Source organism: Rattus norvegicus, chromosome 7 (genome assembly GCF_036323735.1).
Source record: "Rattus norvegicus strain BN/NHsdMcwi chromosome 7, GRCr8, whole genome shotgun sequence".
Lineage (NCBI taxonomy): Eukaryota > Metazoa > Chordata > Mammalia > Rodentia > Muridae > Rattus > Rattus norvegicus.
In genome coordinates, this window is record NC_086025.1 from 48594071 (window position 1) to 48619774 (window position 25704).

Sequence of the window (25704 nt, forward strand, 5' to 3'; positions counted from 1 at the left end):
ATGGAAGTTTATTTTAATGACCCTTGAGTGATCAAGGAGGTTAGGAATTCTACTTAATGTATTTGAAACGCTGGCCTACTAGTCCACAAAAACCTGAGCTTCTGAGACTCAGGAGCCGTGTCAGCTCAACATCTGTCCCCAGTGCATTGCCATGAAGTAGCCTTTTGACTAAAGATGTATTCGGTGCAAATGTATATGCCATATAGCTTTAGATTAAAACCTCTTGGTGGCCATTATTCAGCCTATTATCCTGTAGTCTAGAAAGAGGAAGAATTATCAGTCTTTAAAATAAACTTATCTTTCTGTAGATTCGTGGTACCCTAAAGAGCTGGACCAAGCTGTGGTGCGTGTTGAAACCTGGAGTGCTTCTGATCTATAAAACGCAAAAAAATGGTCAGTGGGTTGGAACAGTCCTTCTGAATGCTTGTGAGATCATCGAACGTCCATCAAAAAAGGATGGCTTTTGTTTCAAGCTTTTCCATCCTTTGGAGCAGTCTATCTGGGCAGTGAAGGTATGTGAGCACTTGGTGAAGTAAAAGGTAGAGGTACGGTGAGAAGTACCGTGAGTCAGTCAAGAGGCCTTCTGTCCCTGGCCAAACTCAGAAGATTGTTTCTGTAAAAAAAAAAAAAAAAAAAAAAAAAACACCACCACCACCACCACCAAAAACCCTTCTCTTGCCTTTAAGACCTAAAACAATTTTTCTGAAAATTTTCCTCAATATATTACATCTTTTCTCTTTTGTCACTGAAGATTAAATTTATATTTTTTATTAATCGTGGTTCCTCATTCTTTTTAAAGTTGTATAATGTTGATTGCATGTTTGTGCAATTTCTTCAGAGTGGTTGTCTAAAACAGAGACTTTTACTTCTTGTGGCCTTCCCTGTAGTGATGAGGATGTGAGTTGGGGTGCATGGAACATCAGTTGTCCTGTTTGCTCTTTCTTTAAAGATAGAGCACTAATGTTTGATAACTAAAAGTATTAGTATGGTCCCTGCATGCTGTAAAAGCAGAAGTAAGTGGGAAAACAGATGCTTTCTCTGATTTATGATCAAGGAGTTCTCCAGACCACAGTGTTGTTTACGTTAACTAGATCACCGTACCTTAAGCCTTCACATTGCTTTAGTCTAGGAGAGTTTAGTCAGTTCACCTTGAATAAAGGACTAACTATGCGCCAGGCAGTATTGATGTGCCTAGGAGAAGATGTAGGCTTGTTAATCACAGTAGTCTAGATTCATTGAGGAATAAATTTAGGATTACAGAGTTTTAGAATTCAATTTTATTTTACTAGCGAGTTATAACTAAATGTCCATCTACCTAGTTTATACTTCTAGAAGCATAATATTTCTCACCTAGTTAGGCTTATAGGGTGAAAATTCTTTCTAACATTTAAATTGTATTAGTATAGTTAATTCCAGATTTTCTTGCTATATGAGCAAATATGTGTGGATGGAGCAAAGAACTTAACCCATAGAGGTATTTCAGTGAAGTCTGTTTCATCCTCATACTTATGAGAAGGATACAGATTTCTCCTGACAGACATAAAAGATTGAATACTAAAGTGGTTACTTTAGTAGTTTTTCTACAAGATTAAAATCTAGGAAGTCTGATTCTAGGTCCTAGTGTACCTTAGTTCTAGGGACTGCCCCACACCTAAATTTAGCTTTGGTGTGGTACTAATTACTTACCAGTGTTCCCTGTGGGGTAGTGTGTGTGTGTGTGTGTGTGTGTGTGTGTGTGTGTGTGTGTGTGTGTGTGTGTGTTCAAATAACCAGTTATGAAGCAATTTTCCGTCTTGGCTTGTAAAAAGTCAAGGCTTTTTGCTATCAATATTTAAAACAAATGGTAATTGATTATAAAGTACAGTATATATAATTCATCTCTCTTTATCTAGTGAATTTTAACTATATTTACAGTAACTTAAAAAACTTTTAGGAATACATTATTTCTCTTGTTGTAAAACTTGTAAGATAGAAATTTTGAATGATAAATGCTGTCATTTGTTCAATTTTCTATTAAGGAGGAATGTTTGTTGGGAAGGCTTTAATACTAAACAGCATTCTTGAGGATGTAATTAAAGCTCGTTTGTTTTTAAATTAGTATTTGTGCCTGCTAAATCAATATCTGACAATAATCATTGCCAAATATCATTGGCCTTTCACAATACTTACCTGTTCCACCTGTTTTCTTTTAAGGGTCCCAAAGGTGAAGCAGTTGGATCCATAACTCAGCCTTTGCCTAGCAGTTACTTGATTATCCGAGCTACTTCAGAGTCAGATGGTAAATGCTCTTTGATGGATTGGATCTCAGTTTTAAAGGATTATTTTGCATATTACTTTGTGTTAACCTTGGAGAAAATCATGTGTTCATAGGACAGCTGAAGCAAAATTCTGTAATCATAGACTATGTAGAACACTAAGCACATTACTAGCTTTGCAGGCAAGAACCCTGATAGGAGGACACCTGTAACTGGGCAGGCAGTGTTAGCAGCTCAGATTTTCTTTCACTTTCCACTGACACATTAATGCCTTGGGGACTTAATAGTATTTCTTTGTAGTAATTCATTATATGCTATCATTTTAAGAAAGATAGGCAACCTATAAGCTTTCATACTTTTAAGTTAACATTTGTGGGACAGGTAACACTGGTTTGGTTATATTTTACATCAGAAAGAAAAATACAAGCAAATTACATACATACACACCTCTGTAGCCAGATATGTAATTCACTTGGCAAATAATACAGAGAGAACAAACCACACCCATACATATGCAATATAACGAAAAGCTTTATAATTGATAATGGATTTGTTCCTTACTCTCAACATTTTATGATCTATATTAGCTTGTTGTAAGGAATTTTACAGCCTTCCAGTGCTGACTCTTATAATACTAGAAAATTATGGTATGAACATCAGATTTCAATATGAAAATGTTTTATTTGGTTTAATTTTTTTGCCAGATCTTAAAACAAGTGCATATAAATCTTAACAGTACTTAAATATATGAACATAGTTCATAATTCCACTAATAACAATTTGAAATTATAAAAGAAAGCTATTAATGCTGACAGTTATGGTAGTTAATGATAGCGTTCTATAGGTGTTTTCTTGGCTTAAAATGTTTGTGTTAAGCAAAATAAGCAGGACTTCAAGGACTTGTGTCACATGCTTTCTGTTATGTTTGAAACCTAAACACCAATATGAGAGTAGTTGCCAGTGCTGGGAGAGGAATGTGGGAATCCTGAGGAGGGCTGGGGTGACTAGAATGAGAACACGTGTGGAATGTCCCAAGGCCTGGGACTGAACAGTGCAGCTGACAGAATATTTCCTACAGGGAGGTAGAATGGATGCTACGCCTGAGGACAGACATGCAGTCAACAATGAAATAGCATGCAGTCAGTAGAAACATGTTCTTTCCCTGTGTTTTATGTCCTTGTCTGATACTTTGAAGCTGTATACTAATGTTCTAAGGTTTCAGAGATAAAGTTTGTTTTAGATTAGATATGCTTACAAAATACGGGCTGTCTCCTATTTATTGTGATTTTTAAATGCTTGTAATTCAAAAAACATTTATTAAAAAGAAAAAAAACAAGATTGTATTAAAATACTGACGGACTTTTAAATTGTTTCCTGTGCTTGCTTGTCAAAGAAACAGTATGTTTAAAGGTAAGAGGGTTAGTTTCATCAATTTTCTTGTTTCTAAATCTGTGTTTTAGGAAGGTGCTGGATGGATGCTTTGGAGTTGGCTTTGAAGTGTTCTGGTCTTCTTAAGCGTACAATGATGAGGGACGGGAAGGAGCATGACTTGAGCATTTCCTCAGATAGCACACATGTGACTCTGTACGGCCTACTGCGTGCTAACAACCTCCACAGTGGCGACAACTTCCAGTAAGTGGTTTTCACTGCTAATTTGATAATGATTTTGGAGACCATCCTGCTTGTTAAATTAGCTATCATTTCTACTACCTTAGTAATGTGTATAATATTGAAATTTGCGTGCCTTATTATTACATGGCTTAAGACCTTTAAAATTGCTATAAATCAGGCATAGGGCTTTATTTTCTTTATTCTAGCCTGTGTCATTGTTCTTTCTTCCAGGTACAAGTGAGCTGAATATCTCCTTTGTTTTTGTGCATGATGTACCTTCCATTAAGAATGATTTCTACTTTTGTTAGAATCCCATTTCAAAATCAGTTTGAACATTGTATCCCATATGAAGCTGTCTTACATTGAAACAATGAGTTCACTCTTCCTTCTACTATCCTGGTCTTAGCATGTTTTGTAATGGCACTGGATTTTGCCTGCTATCTGTGAAGCTTTTTATGTTTGTTTTTTAATGTGTATGGGTGTGGTTTGCCTGTTTGTATGCATGTCTGTGCTCCATATTCCCACAGTGCCTTCAGGGGCTAGAAGAGGGGGTCAGGCCCCTGAGACAGGAGTTACATGAGATTTGGGTGCTGGGACTTGAACTTGGGTCATCTGGAAGATCGGCCAGTTCTCTTACCCACTGAGCCTCTCTAGGTCCTATGGACGCGTTTTGGGTGGTAACTTACCTGGCTTGTGGTTTTACCTCTTGAAGTATTCACTGTAGTTAAAACTAACATATCTTTCTGGCAAAACTGTGGTGCAGTACACGGATGTTTTGGGAGAACTGGCCTTTGTTGCTTTACAGAAATAAAAAGGAAGCCTTCCTTCTTCTTATCATTTAAAGTTTCATTTGGGGCTACAGATTTTTTTCCCTTAAACTGAAATTGTTATTTTCATTGTTCCCTGGAAATTTACCCCTGCCGATTAAGCCTATCAGAAAATGTTGAAAGCTCAAAGCATTTCCCATCTGATTCTTAGCAGTTATGTTGGGTTACTTTGGAGCTCTTCATGGTGGGAAGTCAGACTTCACTGACTGAGAACCTGATGATCCTGACTTAGTGTTTTCTTCAGACCAGACGTGGTAGTGACCCTGCTTCCAGGAACCTGGTTGTGAGGCTGGAGGTGGGCAGGTGTAGCAAGTGCAGTCTGTATTTCGTTGTGACTATTTTGGCCCCAAGAGTAGAGAGGCCAGAGCTTTGTTAGTCACTGCTCACCATCTCAGGCTTCTGGTTAATGTCTCTATGCTTTTGTCCACTGACCTGTAAAAGAAGAATGTTGCCCAACATGATAATTTCAAAGATTAAATAAACTAAATAAAACACTTTGAGAACTATGTATAGCACGTAGTAAGTTTCCAGTAAACGCCACGTTACTCCCACTTATGCGTTTGTCTTCTGAGCTTCCTTTGTCTTCCTTGTAATCCCACTAAGGTTGAATGACAGTGAGATTGAAAGGCAGCACTTTAAGGACCAAGACATGTATTCCGATAAATCCGACAAAGAGAACGACCAGGAACATGACGAGTCTGACAACGAGGTGCTAGGGAAAAGTGAAGAGAGCGACACAGATACGTCAGAAAGGCAAGATGACTCATACATCGACCCTGAGCCCGTGGAGCCATTAAAGGAGACCACCTACATGGAGCAGAGCCACGAAGAACTGGGAGAGGTAAGGACTCCATTGTTAGAGCCTCGCTCACTCACCAACTCTAGAGCATTTCTACACAGAACTAGACATAGTATTTGCTTGGCCTGTTTTCCCCAAAGAGTATTCATGTGTCACATGTCTTTTCAAAGGTGCATTTTGGATTTTTTATTTGCATTTATCAGTAACCAAAAAAATACCCGAATGCCAGTGTGGTCTTACAGTTTACATTTTCATGTTTGTTTTTTAAATAGGATATTGCTTGATGTCATTGTCATTTATAAAGTAAATTGCAAGTAATCATAAATTTAAAACTTGCTTGCCAGTGCACGGAAGTCAGTGTATATAAAACAGTGAACCACACAGCTGGGTCTGGTGCCACAGCTCTGTAATCTCAGCACTCGAGAATGAAGCAGAAAGTCTGCACGTTTCAAGGCAGGCTAGACCATACAGCATGGGTAGCCTGGGCTACATGGCAAGGCCTTGTTTCAATAGAAAAATTAAAATTAACTGAACAAAAAAATAATACTTTAGTTCTTTTTTTACATGCTATTATTTTGATATTTCTTGAAGCCCTGTGTTTACTTTTAGAGACTATATTTTATTACTCAGTGGCTTTTGTACATTTCCATAATGCCTGGAGTAGTCCTGGAGAGCCATGTTTTTATCATTCACTGTCTTGTCTATGTGTCTGTATCTACAAGAAATATAATATTTCAGTGTGCTCTGTTGCTTGTTAAAGGCAGGTGAGGCTTCTCAAACAGAAACTGTGTCTGAAGAAAACAAAAGCCTTATCTGGACTCTGCTCAAGCAAGTCCGTCCCGGCATGGATCTATCCAGGGTGGTTCTTCCTACATTTATCTTGGAGCCTCGTTCATTCCTGGATAAACTTTCAGATTACTATTACCATGCTGATTTCCTGTCTGAGTAAGTAGAGTCTTCTGGAAATAGAAAATCCCTGTATGGAGTTAGAATATCTCGAGAAAGTAACAGGAAGCCAGGCATGGTGGCATGCAGTTGTAGTCTCAGAAGTAGGGAGGTGGGAAAAGGTACGTTCCTGGACTCAGCAAGGCCAGTGAGAGACCCTGTCTCAGTAGCCCAGGTAGGGGACCTGAGAAGAATTGCACCTCAGCTCACCCTCTGGGGAATGGCAGTTCTGTGCTCAACCATCCATGTTTCCCTGCTGCGCTCCTGAGTGTCACGGCACTGTTGGACTGTGTGTGTTGTCAGTGTTTTTTTAGTTGTGCTTAGTGATTATTGCATTAGTAAATATCGAAGGCATCATAAACTTTATCATCATAAGAGATTATTGGTTTGTTACGGGAAAACTTTACATAGTATATAGTAGATAAAAGTATTAATTCTCCTGAAATAAAAAGAGCTCTTAATGCCAAGCATGGTGGTATACATTTGTGACCCTAGCTCTTAAGAGGCAATTTCTGTGAGCCTACAGCTAGTCAGGGTTACACAGCAGGACTGATTTATTCCCCATCCCCAATAAAAAACTCCTGGCTTACTTAAACCACTACAAAAGGATCTGCAAGAGTAAGTGGGTTTACTGTGAAGAACTCAAACAGAATTGATACAGTGTGCGCTCGAGTTGTCTATGCTGCCATTTAATAGGCTTCTTTATCGCTTTGGCTCTTGAACTATGTAAATGTAAGGTTTATGTAAATGTAAATAAGTCATCTTAATAAGGATTTTAAAACTAGGAGGAGAACTATCAGTGTGTTGTTACTAAAGAAAAAACCAAATGATTGTGTTTGTCAGCAAACCTAGACCTAGGCTCTGTCACCTTGCAGTGTGTCTTCAAAAGTCAGACTCCACTGTGATACACTTGTGAACAAGAGTACCTTTTCATAAATAAGGGCCTAATAAATGGGTGTATTAGCAGCAAAAATGAAAAGAACTTGTCTGTAACAGTCACTTTGAACAGTCACACTCGCTACTTTATAGCAGCTACTAGAGAGGGAAGCTGAGTCAGGGTTCCTCCAGACTTCCTCTCTACAGTGCAGATGGCACCCTAGTAGTTTGTTCAAGAGGAAAATCAGCCTGCTAGCATATACAGGAAGGGTGCAGAATGATGATTGAGGAAACTGTTGATTGGAATCATCTTAACTCTTCTTTCACACTTGTAACATGAAGCATCAGCTTTGTAGCGGGGATGTAGTCACACAATCCTTGATCTGAAAGGCTTCCATCAGCCTCCTGTTCTCTCCTCTGTGTACTGCTACTCTCTTAGTACCAACTGTTCAGATTGCATGCAACCAAGTGAACCGTGACGGAAGATCCTTCATGACAGGTGGAGCTGAAGACCTTTAACCCATCCTTTGACTGGGCTTCAAGGCACCACACGATGCACAAATCTCAAAAACCTATATTTCTTTGTGTCTATGAAAGAAAGAGGGTTGGGGGGAGGGGAGCTTTTTTGGGTTTATGGTTCCTGAGAGAATCCCAGTCTTGTGGAGGCATGGCAGTAGATGGCCTGGACAGGAAGCTGAGAGATGACATCTTCAGCCCATTTGAAAAGCAGAGTATTTATTTTCTAATCACAGTTAACCACAGAGGTCCTAGTTTATCCTGGTTCTACAGAACCACATTTTGGAAACTTTGGTTCGGAATTTTCAAAAACATTTTCAGCAGTGACCTGGGTAGTACATCAAAGAATCAGGAGAAACTGAGATAAGGTAAACAGATTTTTAAAAAAGATTCTTTAAAGATTTATTTTTAAAAATTATGTGTATATTTGTTGTAGCAGGTAGGAGGGGGTCGGGGGAGGAATGTGCACACAAATGTAGATACCTACAGAGGCCAGAAGAGGGCTTGGATGCTTTGGAGTTGAAGTGACCGGCAGTTGTGAGCCACTGGACGGGACACTAGGGATGGGCCTTGGCCAACCAGAGGAGCAAGCAGCTTAAGCTCTGAGCCGTCTCTGCAGCACTGAGGAGAAGTATTCCAGAAGCAAATTTATATAATCATTTTACCGGTTTTTTGAATATGAATTACATTTCCAACTGTAAGTCATAGAAAGTATTGAAGAATTTGTGATTGCATAGAATGATTATATTTACCACTTTTGGTTTTTAGAGCTGCTCTGGAAGAAAATCCATATTTCCGTTTGAAGAGGGTTGTGAAATGGTATTTGTCAGGATTTTACAAGAAGCCAAAGGTAATGTTTACATTTTGCTTTTTTCCTCCCCTTAAGAGACTCTACATTTATATGTTGTGTGGGTATGTGAGCACCATGGTGTATATGTGGAGGTCTCTTTACATCATGTGAGTCTCGCACATCAAACAAGTCAGCAGTTGGAGGCAGGTGCCTTTCCCTGCTGAGGCATCTCCCTGGCCCTCTGGTGCTACTAAGTACATAGAAGCACAACTGAGTCTCAACAGCGTCTGAGTGCAGTTGATGTTTGTGATCATCCGTGGTCTTCATCGTTCTGATAACTGATACGTGTTACTGTGGTAGCTAGAGCAGCCTTCCTCTGGTCTAGTTCCTCTGTCTATTCCATTCTAAGGACCACAGTCAGAAAGCATGAGTTAGAAATGTGTCTGAAGGGGTTGGGGATTTAGCTCAGTGGTAGAGCGCTTACCTAGGAAGCGCAAGGCCCTGGGTTCGGTCCCCAGCTCCGAAAAAAAAAGAACCCAAAAAAAAAAAAAAAAAGAAATGTGTCTGAAAGTACAGCGGTGGGAAAAATTATGAGAGACTCAAAATGCTTTAACTAGAAAGATGAAGCAGCCATTTGAGGATAGGTGCCACCACTCACCTAATGATATGACATCACCCTATCCACAGAGAAGTGTGGTTTTACTAAAGTAGATTTCACACTCCCTCAGTTAGGAGAGTGTATACATTTGCATTGTACTGGTCAGGCAGTGAGAACTAATACACAATAGAACTTCATGGAAAGAACGTCACAACATCAATTTGAAATTTTAGTTTTTACTTCTAAAAGTATTATGAACTATATCTGTGAACCTGGACTAATCAAATTTTAGGTCTATCTGAAAAGATCCAAAAGATGGAGATGTTGACATAACAGCCTGTGTTATCTGGCACCTCCATCTGGTAAAAACCAAGCCCAGCACTCTGTATTCAAAGGCTGCATGCTGTCCTTGCCGTAAGCAGAGTAGCCCAGACTCGGCCTGCAGCACAGGGATGGACAGGTGTGGGTCCGTCCATCTGCAGCTGTTTTAAGGTAACCATTGCTCGTGTGAGGTGACTTACAATATCCTGCATCTCACAGAGTTATAGTCTTACAGTTTGGCCATTTTCCACCCCATTGCCCTCTTTCATCTCTATATAGTCTTGGGTTTTCTCTCTCTTTTGGAATTTTTTATGTATAATCTTAATATTGTTTACTAGTAGTTACCATGAAATTATAAAGTTTGTATTTAGACTGAATCCTGATTGAAGTTATATTTTTATTTCATGTAAATTTTATTTACTGTGAAACATTATAAGATGGTCTTTTAGATAAGATAATTTAACTTTAAACCTGTGTTTGTACATTTTAAGAGTGATTTCTTTTTTTAAAAAACCAGGGACTGAAGAAACCATATAATCCTATACTTGGTGAGACTTTCCGTTGTTTATGGATTCATCCCAGAACAAACAGCAAGACTTTCTATATTGCTGAACAGGTATGAGAAGTGCGTGTTGTGAAAAGGATCTGGAGGTGCTGGGACATTTTTATGAGAAATGCCAACTTGGTAAATCACTGTTTCTAGCTTACTGTTAGGTAAGGTTTGACAAGCACTGAATGTTCTGGTGCTGGGAACTACAAAACACCTCACTGCTGAACATTGCTGTCATCGTTTGGCTCTCTTGCATGGCTCTAGTCAAGCTTCCACCAGTTTATAGTTCTCCTTACATTTGGCTGGATGATGGGTTTCCATGATCATCCTTGACTTCTGAGAAGAGAATTTAGATCCTACATTTTTAACAGCACAAGGAATGGTTACTCTGAGCTTTGTGCGCCTGTTGTTGGTGGGGGTGGGGGCAGGCTTGGAGGGACTCCTAAAACCCTCCCCTCTGGAAGCTTTATTATAATCTTGTTAGAAATGGTATATTATCAATTCTACCTGAACGTGAACTCTTTTTTCTTGTGGTGTGAATGCCAGTGGATACATTTCCTTAGAGACAGAAACCTGGTTGCTGTAATGATTGACATTTATTCTGTTGCTTACCAACTGTTCCTTCTTACTCATGCTCATATTTGAACTTTAGATACTAGCATAATAGCAAGCTTGTTTTGTTAAATGTTGTGACTTCTCCTGTGTTCACCAGGTGTCCCATCACCCACCAATATCTGCCTTTTATGTCAGTAACCGAAAAGATGGGTTTTGCCTTAGTGGGAGCATCCTGGCTAAGTCCAAGTTCTATGGTGAGTGCTGCCTTGTCCCAAACTGTGCTTCTCCAAAATGTAGTGTTTCTGATATGTTTTCATTTGTAAATAAATTTTATTTGACATTTTTGGCAAGGATTTCGTGTCATTTAAGCACCATCTTTAACTGAGCCCTTTTTAGTTCTTATAAAAAGGCATATTTTACCTGTCAGCACATATATGTAAAGCATCACTTAAGGGTGGGCACAGTGAGTGCCTACCACATCCTTCTCATGCCTTGTGCGTTTACTTTGCCTTTCTCTCATCGGTTTATCTGGTTTTGTTTCAGTGTACCTGAGGGAATTGCTCTGTCATTTCTAGTCTTTGAGTATAGAGAGAATCCAATTTGGCCCTGGGTCATTCAGTAATGGTATTTAACCTTGGGCTAATAACATACTACTGAAAATGTTTGTGAGTACAGAAAGGACTAAAGAAAAATATGGTAGGAAACCTTAATACAATGCCTTTGACAACTCAAAGAAGATAGTTACAAATTGTGAGTGGTAGAATATTATCTTTAAATGCTATTATTTGGCTTTCTAATTATAAAGATATTTAAAAACTCAGAGAATTAAATTTAAGGACTTTAAACCTGAGAGAAAGCAAACATAAGTGTGAAAAAAGAAAAGCTAAAATATGTAAACAGAAATCTAGATTTTAGTGATGTGAGTGGTCAGAATCAGAAACGGGTCTGTGACAGGAGACCTATAGTATAACAGCTTCTGTCATGAGCACCATAGCATGTCCCTTTAGTTTTTCAACACCCCCTTCCCCACACCAATTTTGCTTTTGATTTGAATTTTTTTCTCCAAAAGTTCCACATATTTTATATTGAGATTATTCCTCTCAAGCTTCAGTTCCCTTACTATCCCAGCTACATTGGAAGAGGCTTTACTGAGTCCTTGTTCCGCCCTGTAGACATCCCTTTCTGAGCACCAGGTGCATGCTTGATGTTTTGGTTGTTTCTGCATTTTGCTTCCTTTTTATGTGTTAATGAAACTTATATGTAATATAACTTATAACTATATGACTATATTACTATTATATGTAATATAACTTACATAACTTATTTCTTTATAATTTGAAAGAATCCAGACTTCACAAGGGTACTTTATGTTTCTTTTTTAAATCCTCATTTGCTTTCCTTTGAATACAGACATCTGAGGAGACTATATATACATATATAACTTATGAAGTAGCTTATTAAGCAAATAACCATGGCATCTCTCATGTTGAAGTCTAGAAAAGCTGATCTAGAGACAGTAGAAATGGTAGCTACCAGAGGTTGGGCTGGTTGGAAACCAGGGGAAGGTCACGGCTGTGCATATATCCAACATCAGCTCCTATAGACTTTTCATAGCTGTAGAATACTGATTTTAAAATTTTTAAAACTAATGATTGATACAGTAGCATAGAGAAATCTGAAAAATATAATGCTTGCTACATTTGGTAATAATAGAAAGATAGAAAACAGGTCACTGTTTCCCCAGAGATAATAGGGATGGTTTAGGATAATGGGTTAGACAGATAAGGAGGTGGGTGAGTACATGTATACCTAAGCAGGCAGATAGACAAGTGAACAGGGATCATGCCATCCTTTGGGCATGGTAGATAAGAGCAGAACTACATTTCCAGCCCTTAGTCATTTGAGATAGTCATTTAAGACCTTTGTGTGTGGTTCAGGCTGATGCTGGAGCCCAGTCCTCCTGTGTCTACCCTCAAATGTTGATAAGAGGTATGTGCTACCAAGCCAGACTCCTCCATGCAGTGCCACGTACTAGTACACTTAATGCTTAAAATAGGCCATCCACTGTACGTTAATTCTACCCCATTAAAGATCTAGATGTTAAGGAAAGAAAAACATGAGACCCAAGCTAGAAGAAATCACTATGACATTTTATCACTTGAATTCTGCATATTTTTAAAGCATTTAAATAATTATCAACTCAATTATAAATAGTTAAAACTTTAGATTTACATATATTGGACTTAGTCATGATGGGATTTTTCATTTGACTTAACTAAACAAATACTTAGGTATGCCTTTTGGAAATACTCATTTCAGCCAGGCAATGGGGGCACATCCTGGCTGAATGTGTAAATGTCTTTCATACCAGAACTTGGGAGACAGAGCTGGATCTCTGAGTTTGAGGCTAGCCTGGTCTACAAAGTCAGCTCTAGGACAGCCAGGGTTACACAGAGACTCCCTGTCTCAAAAAGCCCATAAAAAAACAAAAGAAGAAAAATCAAATTAAGTCTTATAAGATTGAGAATATGAATCAAGTAATGTTTCAGTTAGAAGGTGCTGAATACATGTTTTGGTACATGCATTGAGATTAAGATATTTTAAATATTTCTACTGCAGGAATATGGTTGGATTAATTTTGTGAAATGTAATACTTTTTTTTTTTTTTTATTTAGGAAACTCATTATCTGCGATATTAGAGGGAGAAGCCCGGTTGACTTTCTTGAATAGAGGTGAAGACTATGTTATGACAATGCCGTATGCTCACTGTAAAGGTAACTGTTTCCCATTCGGTTGGCAGGTGTTTCCTAGAACATTTTTGTAAGTAAATATATGTGCCTGGAATTTGTTGCGTTTGAAATAAACTAAGAAATATGTTTGAAAGCCTTGACTCATAGTTCTGTGAGCATATTGCTGTTTGCTGACTACTTCAATGGTGAAGTCATTCATACAGACTTACCTTTTTGTGATGCATACCTTCAGAACCTGATTAATAACAATGGAATTTCCTTGCATTTATCTCCTATAAAGGCTTTGAAATTAAATGGAACTACCTATTTTAGAATCCCTAAAAGTTGTTTTATGCACTCTTGCACTAATACCCTTTATAAAGTCGAATCTGCTATTTTTCAATGTAGCAAGTCCTTTAAATTATTTTCCTCACTCTATTTGACAGTTTCTGAGTCATAGCCTTGCTGTATAGTTTTAAGGCTGCCCTTAAAGTCAGGATCCTCGGGCATCAGACTCCCTAGTGTTGAGATCACTAATGGGGCTGCAATGCCTGGTTTACATTTGGCAAAAGGACAGATAGTGCTCAGAGCTTTGCATACAGCTCTTAAAATAAAAGTGAAATAAAATACTTACAGTTTTAAATGAATAAGAATCAATCATGGTAACAGATGTGTTTCTGTGTTGCCAAGTTTCAATAATTATTTTATAAAAGGGGAGTCCCATGATGAAATAAGTCTGAGAAGCAGCATTCATTATCTGTGTCCTCTCAGAAGTTACTATTGTCCATTGCTTAGCAAAGGCCGCCTCAGCTGCCCGACGCCATAAAACATGCACTGGAACAAACCTGTTCAACCTTCTGTAGCTTAGAATGGTTTGCAACACAGAACTTATTTTGTGCTTGTGTTTGTTTGCTTAACTTATCTGAAATTGGTTCTTGTTATTTGTAGCAATTATATTCTATAAGTAACAAACATGGAATCAACACATATTGTTTCTAGAGAAAGTAATGAGTTTACATTGTTTGGAGTCTCTTACTACATACATTATTTCCATCAACTAATGAGCACATAACCTTGTATTATGTGTGCTTGTATTTAGAAATTTTATTCATTGTTCCTTACATTGCTGATTCATTGATACAGACAGACAGATAGACAGACAGACACACACACACACACACACACACACACACAGAGCACTATAGCTCAACTGAATGAAGCAGTAACAAATATTTCTCTAGGTGTCATCATAACCTTGTACTTCAGAACACCATACCCCAGTGTTGCAGCATTGCACTGGAGCAGTTTTCAACAGCAAAATCATCACAAAATACAAAAGTACAGAACACATAATGAAAATATTTTGCAGAAGAAGTATGGACATTGAAACAACACAGTGGGCCTAGTTCTGCCTCAGCGTCAGCTTACTCCCCAAAGCACAGAGGAGTCCCCATGTGGATAAAATCTTTATTGTAGAGAGCGAGAACATTCCAGAGGTCGCCAGGTTCGGCGCTGCTGGTGTGGACTCAGACGGTCGTCTCTGCCTCCCGCTGCTCGGCGGCCGCGCCTGCCCAGCAGCCCCTCCTCTCGCTGCCGGGCCCGCCGCTCCGGACCCGGTTTCCAGCGCCTCTTCCTCCCAGTCCCGGGCGAGCCGCGTTGGGTTAATGTCTTTATTTGACGAAAACGAGCTGTTGCGCAGCCATTGGTACCTGTATTGGGGAAACATAGCATACAAGCAAGAAGCTTACAGCCTCAGTGGCGAAAAATTTTTCATGTCAGAGACCGAGAACTCTTTCAGTCGTTTATGTCATCCCTTCTTCTCCAGACAGAAGATACCAAAAAGTTGCAATCAAAGATCTGTACATCTTATTGGTAAAGTCACTAATAAGCCAAAATGTCTGTCAGCGTCAACCGCAGTGTGTCAGACCAGTTCTATCGCTACAAGATGCCCTGTTTGATTGCTAAGGTTGAGGGCAAAGGAAATGGAATCAAGACAGTTATAGTCAACATGGTTGACGTTGCAAAGGCGCTTAATCGGCCTCCAACGTATCCCACCAAATATTTTGTTTGTGAGCTGGGAGCACAGACCCAGTTTGATGTTAAGAATGACCGTTACATTGTCAATGAATCTCATGAGGTGAATAAGCGGCAAGACATGTTGGATGGATTCATTAAAAAATTTGTTCTCTGTCCTGAGTGTGAGAATCCTGAAACAGATCTGCATGTCAATCCAAAGAAGCAAACAATAGGTAATTCTTGTAAAGCCTGTAGATACCGAGGCATGCTTGACACACATCATAAACTCTGTACATTCATTCTCAAAAACCCCCCTGAGAATAGTGACATTGGTACAGGAAAGAAAGAGAAAGAAAAGAAAAATAGAAAGGGCAAGGACAAGGAAAATGGCTCTGTATCCACCAGTGAGACACCACCACCTCCACCACCAAATGAAATTAGTCCTCCACATGCTGTGGAAGAAGAGGAAGATGATGATTGGGGGGAGGATACAACTGAGGAAGCTCAAAGGCGCAGAATGGATGAAATCAGTGACCATGCAAAACGTCTGACACTTAGCGATGATTTGGAAAGAACTGTAGAAGAGCTAACATCCTGTTTGATTTTGTTAAGAAAAAGAAAGAAGAGGGCATTATTGATTCATCTGATAAAGACATTTCGGCTGAGGCAGAAAGACTGGATGTAAAAGCCATGGGCCCTCTCGTTTTGACAGAAGTTCTCTTTGATGAGAAGATAAGAGAGCAAATCAAGAAATACAGGCGCCATTTTTTAAGATTTTGTCATAACAACAAAAAGGCCCAGCGGTACCTTCTTCATGGTTTGGAATGTGTAATAGCAATGCATCAAGCTCAGTTGATCTCCAAGATTCCACATATCTTGAAGGAGATGTATGATGCAGACCTTTTAGAGGAAGAGGTCATTATCAGCTGGTCAAAAAAGGCCTCTAAGAAATATGTCTCAAAAGAACTTGCCAAAGAGATTCGTGTCAAAGCAGAGCCATTTATTAAATGGTTGAAGGAAGCGAAGGAGGAATCTTCTGGTGGTGAGGAAGAAGACGAAGATGAAAATATTGAGGTGGTATATTCGAAGACTGCCAGTGTACCAAAAGTTGAAACTGTGAAGTCTGACAACAAGGATGACATTGATATTGATGCCATTTAAAAGGATGGATGCAACTTAGCTTAACAGTGTAATGCTGCAAATTTTTCTCCATTATCAGCCAGAAGTGCAACATGTATGTGCAAGAGCTAAAGTGGCTTAACATCATGCTACACTTGATACTAAAAAGCTATTACTGTGAGTGGTCTATAATTAAGCCCAATGAGACATCTAGGGAGTCCATACATATCAGTGAGCAGTTGTAGTTTGCTTATTTATAGCATGTTTCTTTCGGAAAAACTAGTGGTGGACACATTTGGATCACATTTATACAGTTATAAAAAATAAAGATTTGATTTTGGTCATTCTTCAGAAAAAAAAATCTTTATTATACTTACTGTGTATATGTGGAGTGTAGCCTTTAGGCGTAGGATCTTTCCTTCTACCTTCTAGGTGGGTGCCAGTGGTGTAACTCAGAGCCTAAGGTGTGGCAGGAAGTGCTTTTACATGTCATCCCATTGGCCCACCTCTGTGCTTTAAGTAGTTGGTAAAACTACCAACGAAACACAATACGAACACACTTTGAATGTTGTGAAACAGGCTTCATGTCTGCATGAGACAGAACGCTCTTAGATGACAGGTTCCTCCTAGAAAGGATAAAATTACAGAGCACTGCTTGTTTTACATCAGTGTCTGTCTTCAGCTTTTGTATTTTTCTCTTTAGGAATTCTTTATGGCACAATGACACTGGAACTAGGTGGAACTGTCAACATTACCTGTCAGAAGACTGGGTACAGTGCGATACTTGAATTTAAACTAAAGGTTGGTAAAAGGTTGAAGGGACACTAGCCCGCTGGAGCTTGTGGCCTGGCAGGCATTGCCCATCTCCCGATTCCTTCTGCCTCGCTCGCTAAAACCATTAGGTCACATTCCTAAAGCTCGTCACCCAGGTCTGTTCCCCTATGCTGGCCACATCCTCCTGAGGCCGACTACCAAAGTCCAGCTATCAAAAGCCCCTTTGGATCATCTAATTAACATGCCCAATTAAAATGAAACCCCTCATCCTAACATGGGGTTTCGACTTTATCTTCACAAACTGCCATTTTCCTGTGTGCCATATCTGTCTTCTCTCTGTCCAGAGGCAGTCCTTTGTCCCATTTTCAGACAGCTACCCCAGCCCCTTCTCCCTCTTCCTCCTTCTCCTGTCTTTGTCCCTTATCCATGCCCTTTCTCCCTCTGGGGAAAACAAGTCTCCTTTGTGCTGAAAACTTGGTCTTGGGGGTCCTGAGCTGACCTCTCCTTGCGGTGGTGTCACCTAAGGGGAAGTTGTGCTGTAAATACGGAAGGGAAATTGAGCTGTGAAATAAGAACTAAATAAAAAACATGATTATGTCAGATCAAAGAGAAATACATCCAAAGGCATTCTCTGCCAGTATCTTGATACAACCTGAGGTAAACTAATATTAAAGCCACCATTCCTTTTGCTAATTTCACGATAAAACTTGGTGCTATAGAGGAAATACGACTTAAGTGACTGAAGTATCTCTGTAAATTCAAACGTTGCTTTACAAGACCCCAGAAGGTAGATATGAATGACACTCTGGTTGTGTACAGTAAGACAGTTTTATATTAGTTATCATTTCTGCATAAAAATTACTTTGAACTCACATGCTTATGAATAATCACGTGATCATCATATTTATATGCTAAAAAATTTGTATAGGGCACATTAGAGATGGCTTGTCTCTTAAAAAATGTTGGGCTCCAGGAAGTCTTGAAAAACTTGAGTGATTAGTTGAGAGCAGAACCTTCTAAAGACTTGCACCATTATGAGTCTGTGGCCTGAAAGGTCACAACTGTTACACTGAGCACCCATTCCTGTGGCCTTTCTGTGGGGCTTAGCTTCTCATAGCATGGCCGCTTCAAGGTAGCTGGAGGGCTTACTTAGCAGCATGAGGTTTCCAGATACAAGAGTCATGGTAGCAAGGTGAGAACTCAACTGCCTTCCATCACTAGACCTAGAAGTCAAATTTACAACATCTTTACTATGGTGTATTGAAGAGTTACCCACCCACCCAAGCGCAGGGGAAAGGGGATGTTTATGGTACTTCTCAGGAGGTGGCAAGATCTCACTGAAGAAGAGTGTGAGGCCGGAGAGGACAGGAGTAGGCACTGTTGAAGCCACCTTTGGAAAATTTTGTCAACAAAAGGGAAGTTTGAATCCTTTTCACAATGTCAGTTATAATTTAGTACACTGTGTTCAATAAAAAGAGGAGCTATAATGACAGTTGTTAACTGCCTCCATGTTGATATTTCAGTGACTGAAATCTCTTTGCTAAAGACAAGGAACTCCTAAGTATGACGTGGTGCAGCCCCCTTGCCTTGCCAGTTCTCACAGTGTGGTGATACCAGCTGCAACATCAAATGCTCTTAGACAACACTAATGTCGTGAAAACTCAAGCATCAAAACTTGCTCTCTGAGCAAACACTTTAGGCAATGTTACATTTTTCTTCTAACCTTATTTTTTGGAAAGATTGTCTTAATTTTTTAATTCCCTCGGTTTTCTGAGGTGTTAGTGTGTTGCCATATCGATAGGGTACAGTCCTGCAGGTTGGGCAAGAGCAGCACTTCAGACTGCATAGGTGTGGATCCGTATACCTGCATGATCTTCTAAATTACATAGATGTCACAGTCTGTTTTTAGCTGTATTTTACACAATCACAATCAAAATTTATCTTTCTTAAAAGTCTCTAACTTAAATTTGAATCATTTTCATTGTTCTTATTTTCACAAGTATGGTAACTGTACTATTTTGAAATGTGGATTTCTACAATGTACGTAAATATAAACTAAAATGCTATTACTTTCCTTCTTTTAAAAGCCATTTCTAGGGAGCAGTGATTATGTTAATCAAATATCAGGGAAACTTAAATTGGGAAAAGAAGTCCTCGCTACTCTGGAAGGCCATTGGGTAAGTATTTTTACATGTCAGCATTATAAAAATAATTTTATCTGATGGAGAAAATGGGCAATCATATTGTAAAAGTAACACTAGTTAAATAAACTTTATCTTAAAAGCGGGTATTTTGGTATTGTTCTGTTGCCAGTAACACTTTCTTTTGTATAATGTTTTGTTTCTAAGATTTTTAAATGAATATAAGTAGCTATCAGTTATATGGCGCTTACTGTGTACATTATTAGGAATGTAGCTCTTATTTATCAATACTTATTAATACTTAGTTGGACTTCATGAAGTGAGTTCGACTTCATGAAGTGAGTTCATGAAGTCCATTCATATTTTTCTTATTTTGTGTGCATGTGCGTCTGTACATGTGCTATGACACACATGTGGAAGTCGGAGGACACAAGTCTGCACTCTCATTCTACAACAAGGGCTCCAGGGATCAGGCTCAGGTCATCTGAATTGGTGACAGGCACCTTTCCCAGCTAAGCCACCTTTCTGACACATACACAAGATGCCTCTATTTGAAAAGGGAGGAGAGTAAAGCACAGAGCATCTGAGTAATTAGCGTAAAGTAAGCAGTGAGCTGAGAGCTGAGCCCTGACTCTGGCTGGACAGGACTTCCCAGTCAGACAAGGATTTCTTCTGTGGAGATGGGAAGGTGCAGGAGTATTTAACAGTAACAGTTTTGGTTTACTTCTCTGCCACCCAGACTCATACTCATATAACTCCCCAAGGAGCTTACATGACTGAAGTGGATTGTGGCGTGGTTTTAGATGTGTCTTCACTTAGGATATGCAAAAAAAAAGTATGATGGAAAATGAAGCTAGATTTAAGGACTCAGCCAATGGCTACATAGCTTCTGCAAAGTGGCTTTTTAAATTCTGCCTGTTTGCATGCGAGTGTGCAAGGTCAGTTCTTTCCTTTCACAGTATGGGTCTCAGGAATAGGTCATCAGGCTTGGTGGCAAATGTCTTTACCCATAGAGCCATCTCCCTGGTCCTTCTTTCTGAATATTATTTGGAATATTGGTAAAGCCATCTTTGTCACTTTATGTCATTTTGAGACAGGGTCTCATTCTGCAGCCCTAGCTAGTATGAAACTCAGAGATCTTCTTGCCTCTGCCCGCTGGATGCTGGGATTAAAGGCCTGTGCCACCACATCTTGACAAATAGTTGTTCTAAAACCATAAAGTGTCTTAAGACTGTGTTCAATTTTTAATGGTAAGAAAGACGCCAGATGTTTTTCAGTAATTTGATCTCCATTGTGCACAGCATCTCGTGACTGCAAACACTGTGCTCTTCTTTGACAGTTCAAATGTAGTATGCTTTGCCTGTACTAATTGAAATTTGTTAAGTAAAACATAAAATCTCATGAACTTTTTGTGCAGCCAGCCTATTTTTTTATACAAATGGAAAGAATTTGGGATTTTGAGAAGTGTACTAATTACATTTGTTTTAGGATATCTTTTAGTAGACTTCATCAGCAGGAAGAATTTGTTAGTGTATTATTATACTGTGTGATCCTCTTCTAAATAAAATAACCGTAGTAATTTTTAATTCCTTTAAATATAGGATAGTGAAGTTTTCATTAATGACAAAAAGACTGATAACTCAGAGATTTTCTGGAATCCAACTCCTGACATTAAACAGTGGAGATTAATAAGGCACACTGTAAAATTTGAAGAACAGGATGATTTTGAATCAGAGAAGTAAGTACACCATTTTTAGCTAATTTCATGAAAATCAAGGAGTATTTTGAGTTGCATAATCATGTAGTCACACTATTTTCTGTCTGTCTGCTGTATTGTTAGCTCTGCAAGAAAGTTTGTCATTTGTGGGATTGGAAGCCTTCTGGGTTGGTGTATGTGACACAGGAAACTTCACATATCATCTTGATTCTCTGTAGCTCAGAGCTAAAATGTCCTCCTTTTTCTCTCTTCTACTCCAGTGCTTTAATTTTTGTTTGCATAAAATTACAGAAGCAATCAATGATTCTCAGTTTCTGCCTAGCATCTGCTTTCTCCTCTGACTTAGGCCAGAAGGTGAAGTGTCCTCTGAAACAGATAGTGCCTGCCACCTGATGCTGTGGACTCCACAGGGGCCAGTTAGTTGGGCACTACCGTAGATTGTTATTAAGTGACGAACTTCTTTCAGGAACTCTCTGACTTGGATAAAGTTTGTACCTCCTCCTTAAGAGTTCTGTGTAAATGTTGCTTTAGTACACATGTGATACCCATGAGTCCTTAGATGTGGTCCTGCTTCCATGACTCAAGCCTACATGTACTTTATTTTCTACACAAAAATCTAGGTTATCAGCATTGGAAAATGTGTATGTATCCGTTTTTAAATTCTATTTCCCCGTGTAACAGTCACATGATGCCCCCTGTCCCAAAGGACATGCAATCAACACATATATCCATTTTTGATATGTGTATATAATTCAATATTTTTATTTTTTATTATGGCATTTTATCCAGAGCCTTAAATTTGCTGTATAGCTGAGATTGATCATGAACTAGTATTACTGATCTTCTTGTCTCTACTTCCCAATACTGGGATTATACTGGGCTAGCACAACGTATTTTAAGCATGAGGTAGTAAGACTTAGAAACCTTTTTTTTTTTTAACCAGCTAAGTAGAATGCATAACAAATTTCAAAGCCCCTCTCAGTGTTGACATGGCCCCTCTGAGACAGGTAAGACAAAGGTTATGTCATACTCTCATTTAGCTGATGAAAGAAGCTAGATTTCAATACGGGAAGCATTTTCTCATGCTGTTAAGTTAGTGGCTCTCAACAGTGTTGGTGTATGTAAGTCTAGAAAGCATTAGAATCCACTCTTCAGCCTGTTCCTAGAGACTGGATTTAAAATCTCTGATAATCCCTGCATCCAAGGTCTCTGGTGGATCATCCTGAGGTCTTAGACGCCTAAAGAGTGTGTGGGTCAGGACTGTGGGGACTTCCTCCTCTACATTCCTGTCAGCCTCAGACAGCAGCTTTCACTGTGTCTTTAGGAATGCATGTAATTGATTTCTCTTGCTAAAAGAGCTGAGCAAGTGTTTCTGATTTGAGGCTGGGCTTCGTTTTTTGACTCCTTTCTAAGCAATAAGCATAAGCAGTATTGGCTCTCAACAAAACAGAAAAACCTATATATACTTCATTTTCTGATTGCTTTTTTAAAATATTATTTTTACATGTATATTAGACTCTGGCAACGAGTGACAAAAGCTATAAATGCCAAAGACCAAACAGAAGCCACTCAAGAAAAGTATGTTTTGGAAGAAGCTCAAAGACAAGCTGCCAGAGATCGAAAAACAAAAAATGAAGAGTGGGCTTGTAAGTTATTTGAACTTGACCCACTCACAGGAGAATGGCACTATAAGTTTTCAGAGTAAGTAATTTAAATGTTTATTTAAAAAATAGAACCTATTACCTTTATATTTCTAGTACATTTATTATCAACCTATGAATTAGTGTGAAATTTTATTTTATGATTTAAATTTTTATGTGTATTGTATGAGCCTTTGAGTTGATGTGTGCCAGTGTATACAGGAGACCATGAATGTCAGGAGAGGTCTTAGGTCCCAGAACTGGAGTTGAGGATGGTTGTGAGCCATTACGTGGGTGCTGGAAACTAAACTCAGGTTCTCTGCAAGAGCAGTAACTGCTCTTAACCAAGTTACCTCTTGGACCTAGAAAATGAAATTTTGTTTTTATTTATTTTTTTTTGTTTTTTTGGGGGGGTTGTTTGTTTGTTTGTTTTTTAGATAGCTCTGGCTGTCTGAAACTGGATATATAGACCAGGCTGGACTTGAGCTCAGAAATATACCTGCATCTTCCCAGTACTGAGGTTGAAGGGCGTACCATTACACCTAGCTTGGTAGTGTGAGATTTTAAACTTGATATTCTAGTGTTATTTTACACTTTAGGATAATAGTCTTCTAAATGAGCTAAGAATCAGATGATTTGATACAGAAAATCTTAAAATTAGGATAGCATTTGTAATTACTTAACGGGATCTAATAAACTAAGTTCTATAGCTATTTAATTTTTTTTTTAAATTTAGTACCCGACCATGGGACCCACTTAATGATATGATACAATTTGAAAAAGATGGAGTTATCCAGACCAAAGTGAAACATCGCACTCCAATGGTATGTAACATAAAAGTAGCTAGATCCTAAAGGCTTATCAACTTGCTAAATCTTTAGTGTCCTTGACAATTAGATTTAAATTTTAAAATTTACATAAGTAAAATGATATAACAGGCAGCTCTTCACACCCCAAAGAAACATTTAAAAAATAAAGAAAGAAAACAAAGAAATCAAAAACTACCAGAACTCTGCAAATACTGAGCCAACTAAGAGAATCAAGGACCAAGAAAAGGCTTCAAGGCCTTGTAGGGGTACCTGTCTCACATCTCCTGAGCACAGCTACAGTCTTGTGAGGTCTGTATTCCAGCATAAGTCCCTGAATCCAGAAAGGGCGAAGTAGACAGCCTGTGTGCACACACATGCCCATCAGGACACTTGCTACCTAGAGGGCACATGTGGGTGGATGCACTCAATCCTGAGACCATCAATAATAAGGTATTATACAAAGGAATCAAACAATACAGGAGCTGAAATGTACAATAATGGGAACTCGCTAGAGGAATCTACCAATGGATTCAATAGGTACAAGACAGCTCAGTTACATAAGAGAGAGAACTATCCAAATGACCCAGTATGAGAAGAGAAGGAGCAAACACACGAGAGTGTGAACAGAACCTCAGAGTCTCATTGGGACACTCTTTGATAACTCCTAGGAATTATGGAATCCCCAAGGAGACCAGGGACAGAGGTGGGTGAAATATGCTTAAGAAAGGCTCCTATACTCCCAGGTTTAGTGACAGGAATCTATAAATTGAAGTTCTACAGTCTTCAATAGAATAAGTTCAGATTGTTGAAAGCCACAAAGCAAAACAAAAACACACAGAACCTTAAGGCAGCAAGAAAGAACCTGTCATGTAATGTTTGAGAGATAATACTAAAGATTTCAAAAATAGCCAGACAACTTTACTGAATCCAGCAGCATTGCAGAGTCCTGCCACACAAATAATATTTGTATTTATAGTGAGGAATTTCAAAAGGATAAGGAAATTTCAAAAGCAGTTCAGCTTGAGTAAAATTTCCAGTAGTAAACAGAACGAAGATGTGGAAGGCTTGTGTGGTAAGAATTGCAGCGTGTTGCTGAAGAACGTTGATGAGACAACAGGAAATGAAGAGAGCATATTTTCTTGCACTAGCGAAGTTTGTATTGTTACAGTGCAACACTGCCCCAGAACAGTCTGCAGAAATGGGAAAGCTGATCCTCAGAGTCCTAGGGAATTGTGAGGGTCCGTCCATAGCTAAAACAATCTCTTTGTTTGTCTGTCTTAGAACAACGTTGGAAGACATTTTCCAGTTTCAGTGTTTATCACAAAGCCACAGTAATCAAAGCAGTCATTTTGATAAAAGGTTAGACTTGGCATATAGGCCATTGGAATAAAACTGAGTCTAGACATAAACCCATAAAAGTTACTTAGCAGTTACGAACATTCACCATTCTGACAGAGGACCTGGGTTCCATTCCAGGCACCCACGCTGCAGCTCCAACCATCTGTAGCTATAGTTTCAGGGGGAGCTGCACCTTCTTCTGTCCTCCTAAGGTAAACATATACTCAGGCAAACATGCATACACATAAAAATGAAATAAATTTTCAAAATAGTTTTAAAAATTATTTTTGGCAATAATCTCTCCCACTCCTTGGAAAAAAGACTAGTCTCCCCCCCCCCCTCTCTCTCTCTTTCTCTCTCTCTCTCTCTCTTCCATGTGGAAAGGTTTAATGAGAGAAAAAGAGTAGAAGAGGAGAGGAGTAGAAGCCGCCATGAGCACGTGGAGGAAGACGGAAAGGGAATGGGGAGAGAAGGGACAGAGGGGAAGAGGGCAAGAGGGCAAGAGCAAGGAGCAAGCAAAGAGAAGACAAGACTAGTCTCTTAAACAAATGGTACTGAAGTACATCTACCTGCCTTGCAATGTATAAAAAATAACTTAGATCTATACACAAAATGAGAGCTAAGACTATAAAATTTATAGGAAACAGTGTAAGTCATCATGACTTTGTGTTTGGAAATAGATTCTTAATAAGACAGTAAGAGCACAAATGACAACCACCACTAAACAGTTAAATTGGGGGGATGGAGAGCTTGCTCAGCTGTTAAAACCCCAGTTTGA

General features: G+C 39.0%; 1 protein-coding gene, 1 long non-coding RNA gene and 1 pseudogene across 4 annotated transcripts in view; 2 read left to right on the top strand and 1 right to left on the bottom strand.

The window, feature by feature from the left end:
• Osbpl8 (oxysterol binding protein-like 8) overlaps nt 1-25704 on the top strand; it is a 152893-nt gene that overhangs the window by 110812 nt on the left and 16377 nt on the right. For all 3 annotated transcript variants that reach the window (NM_001309455.2, XM_063263481.1, XM_017594846.3), the window contains 14 exons: nt 309-512; nt 2194-2278; nt 3716-3887; nt 5297-5534; nt 6253-6437; nt 8598-8679; nt 10056-10154; nt 10801-10897; nt 13319-13417; nt 17211-17308; nt 19369-19458; nt 21024-21160; nt 22655-22840; nt 23516-23603. In NM_001309455.2, coding sequence (NP_001296384.1) covers nt 309-512; nt 2194-2278; nt 3716-3887; nt 5297-5534; nt 6253-6437; nt 8598-8679; nt 10056-10154; nt 10801-10897; nt 13319-13417; nt 17211-17308; nt 19369-19458; nt 21024-21160; nt 22655-22840; nt 23516-23603 — 1860 coding nt within the window. The remainder of the gene's footprint in view (nt 1-308; nt 513-2193; nt 2279-3715; nt 3888-5296; nt 5535-6252; nt 6438-8597; nt 8680-10055; nt 10155-10800; nt 10898-13318; nt 13418-17210; nt 17309-19368; nt 19459-21023; nt 21161-22654; nt 22841-23515; nt 23604-25704) is intronic.
• Nucleotides 15049-17018, bottom strand: LOC134479686 (uncharacterized). Its single transcript, XR_010053297.1, has 2 exons — nt 16885-17018; nt 15049-15081 (listed from the first exon to the last, which is right to left on the bottom strand). It is a non-coding gene; the product is annotated as an uncharacterized LOC134479686 (long non-coding RNA).
• Eif5-ps8 (eukaryotic translation initiation factor 5, pseudogene 8) lies at nt 15075-16869 on the top strand (annotated as a pseudogene).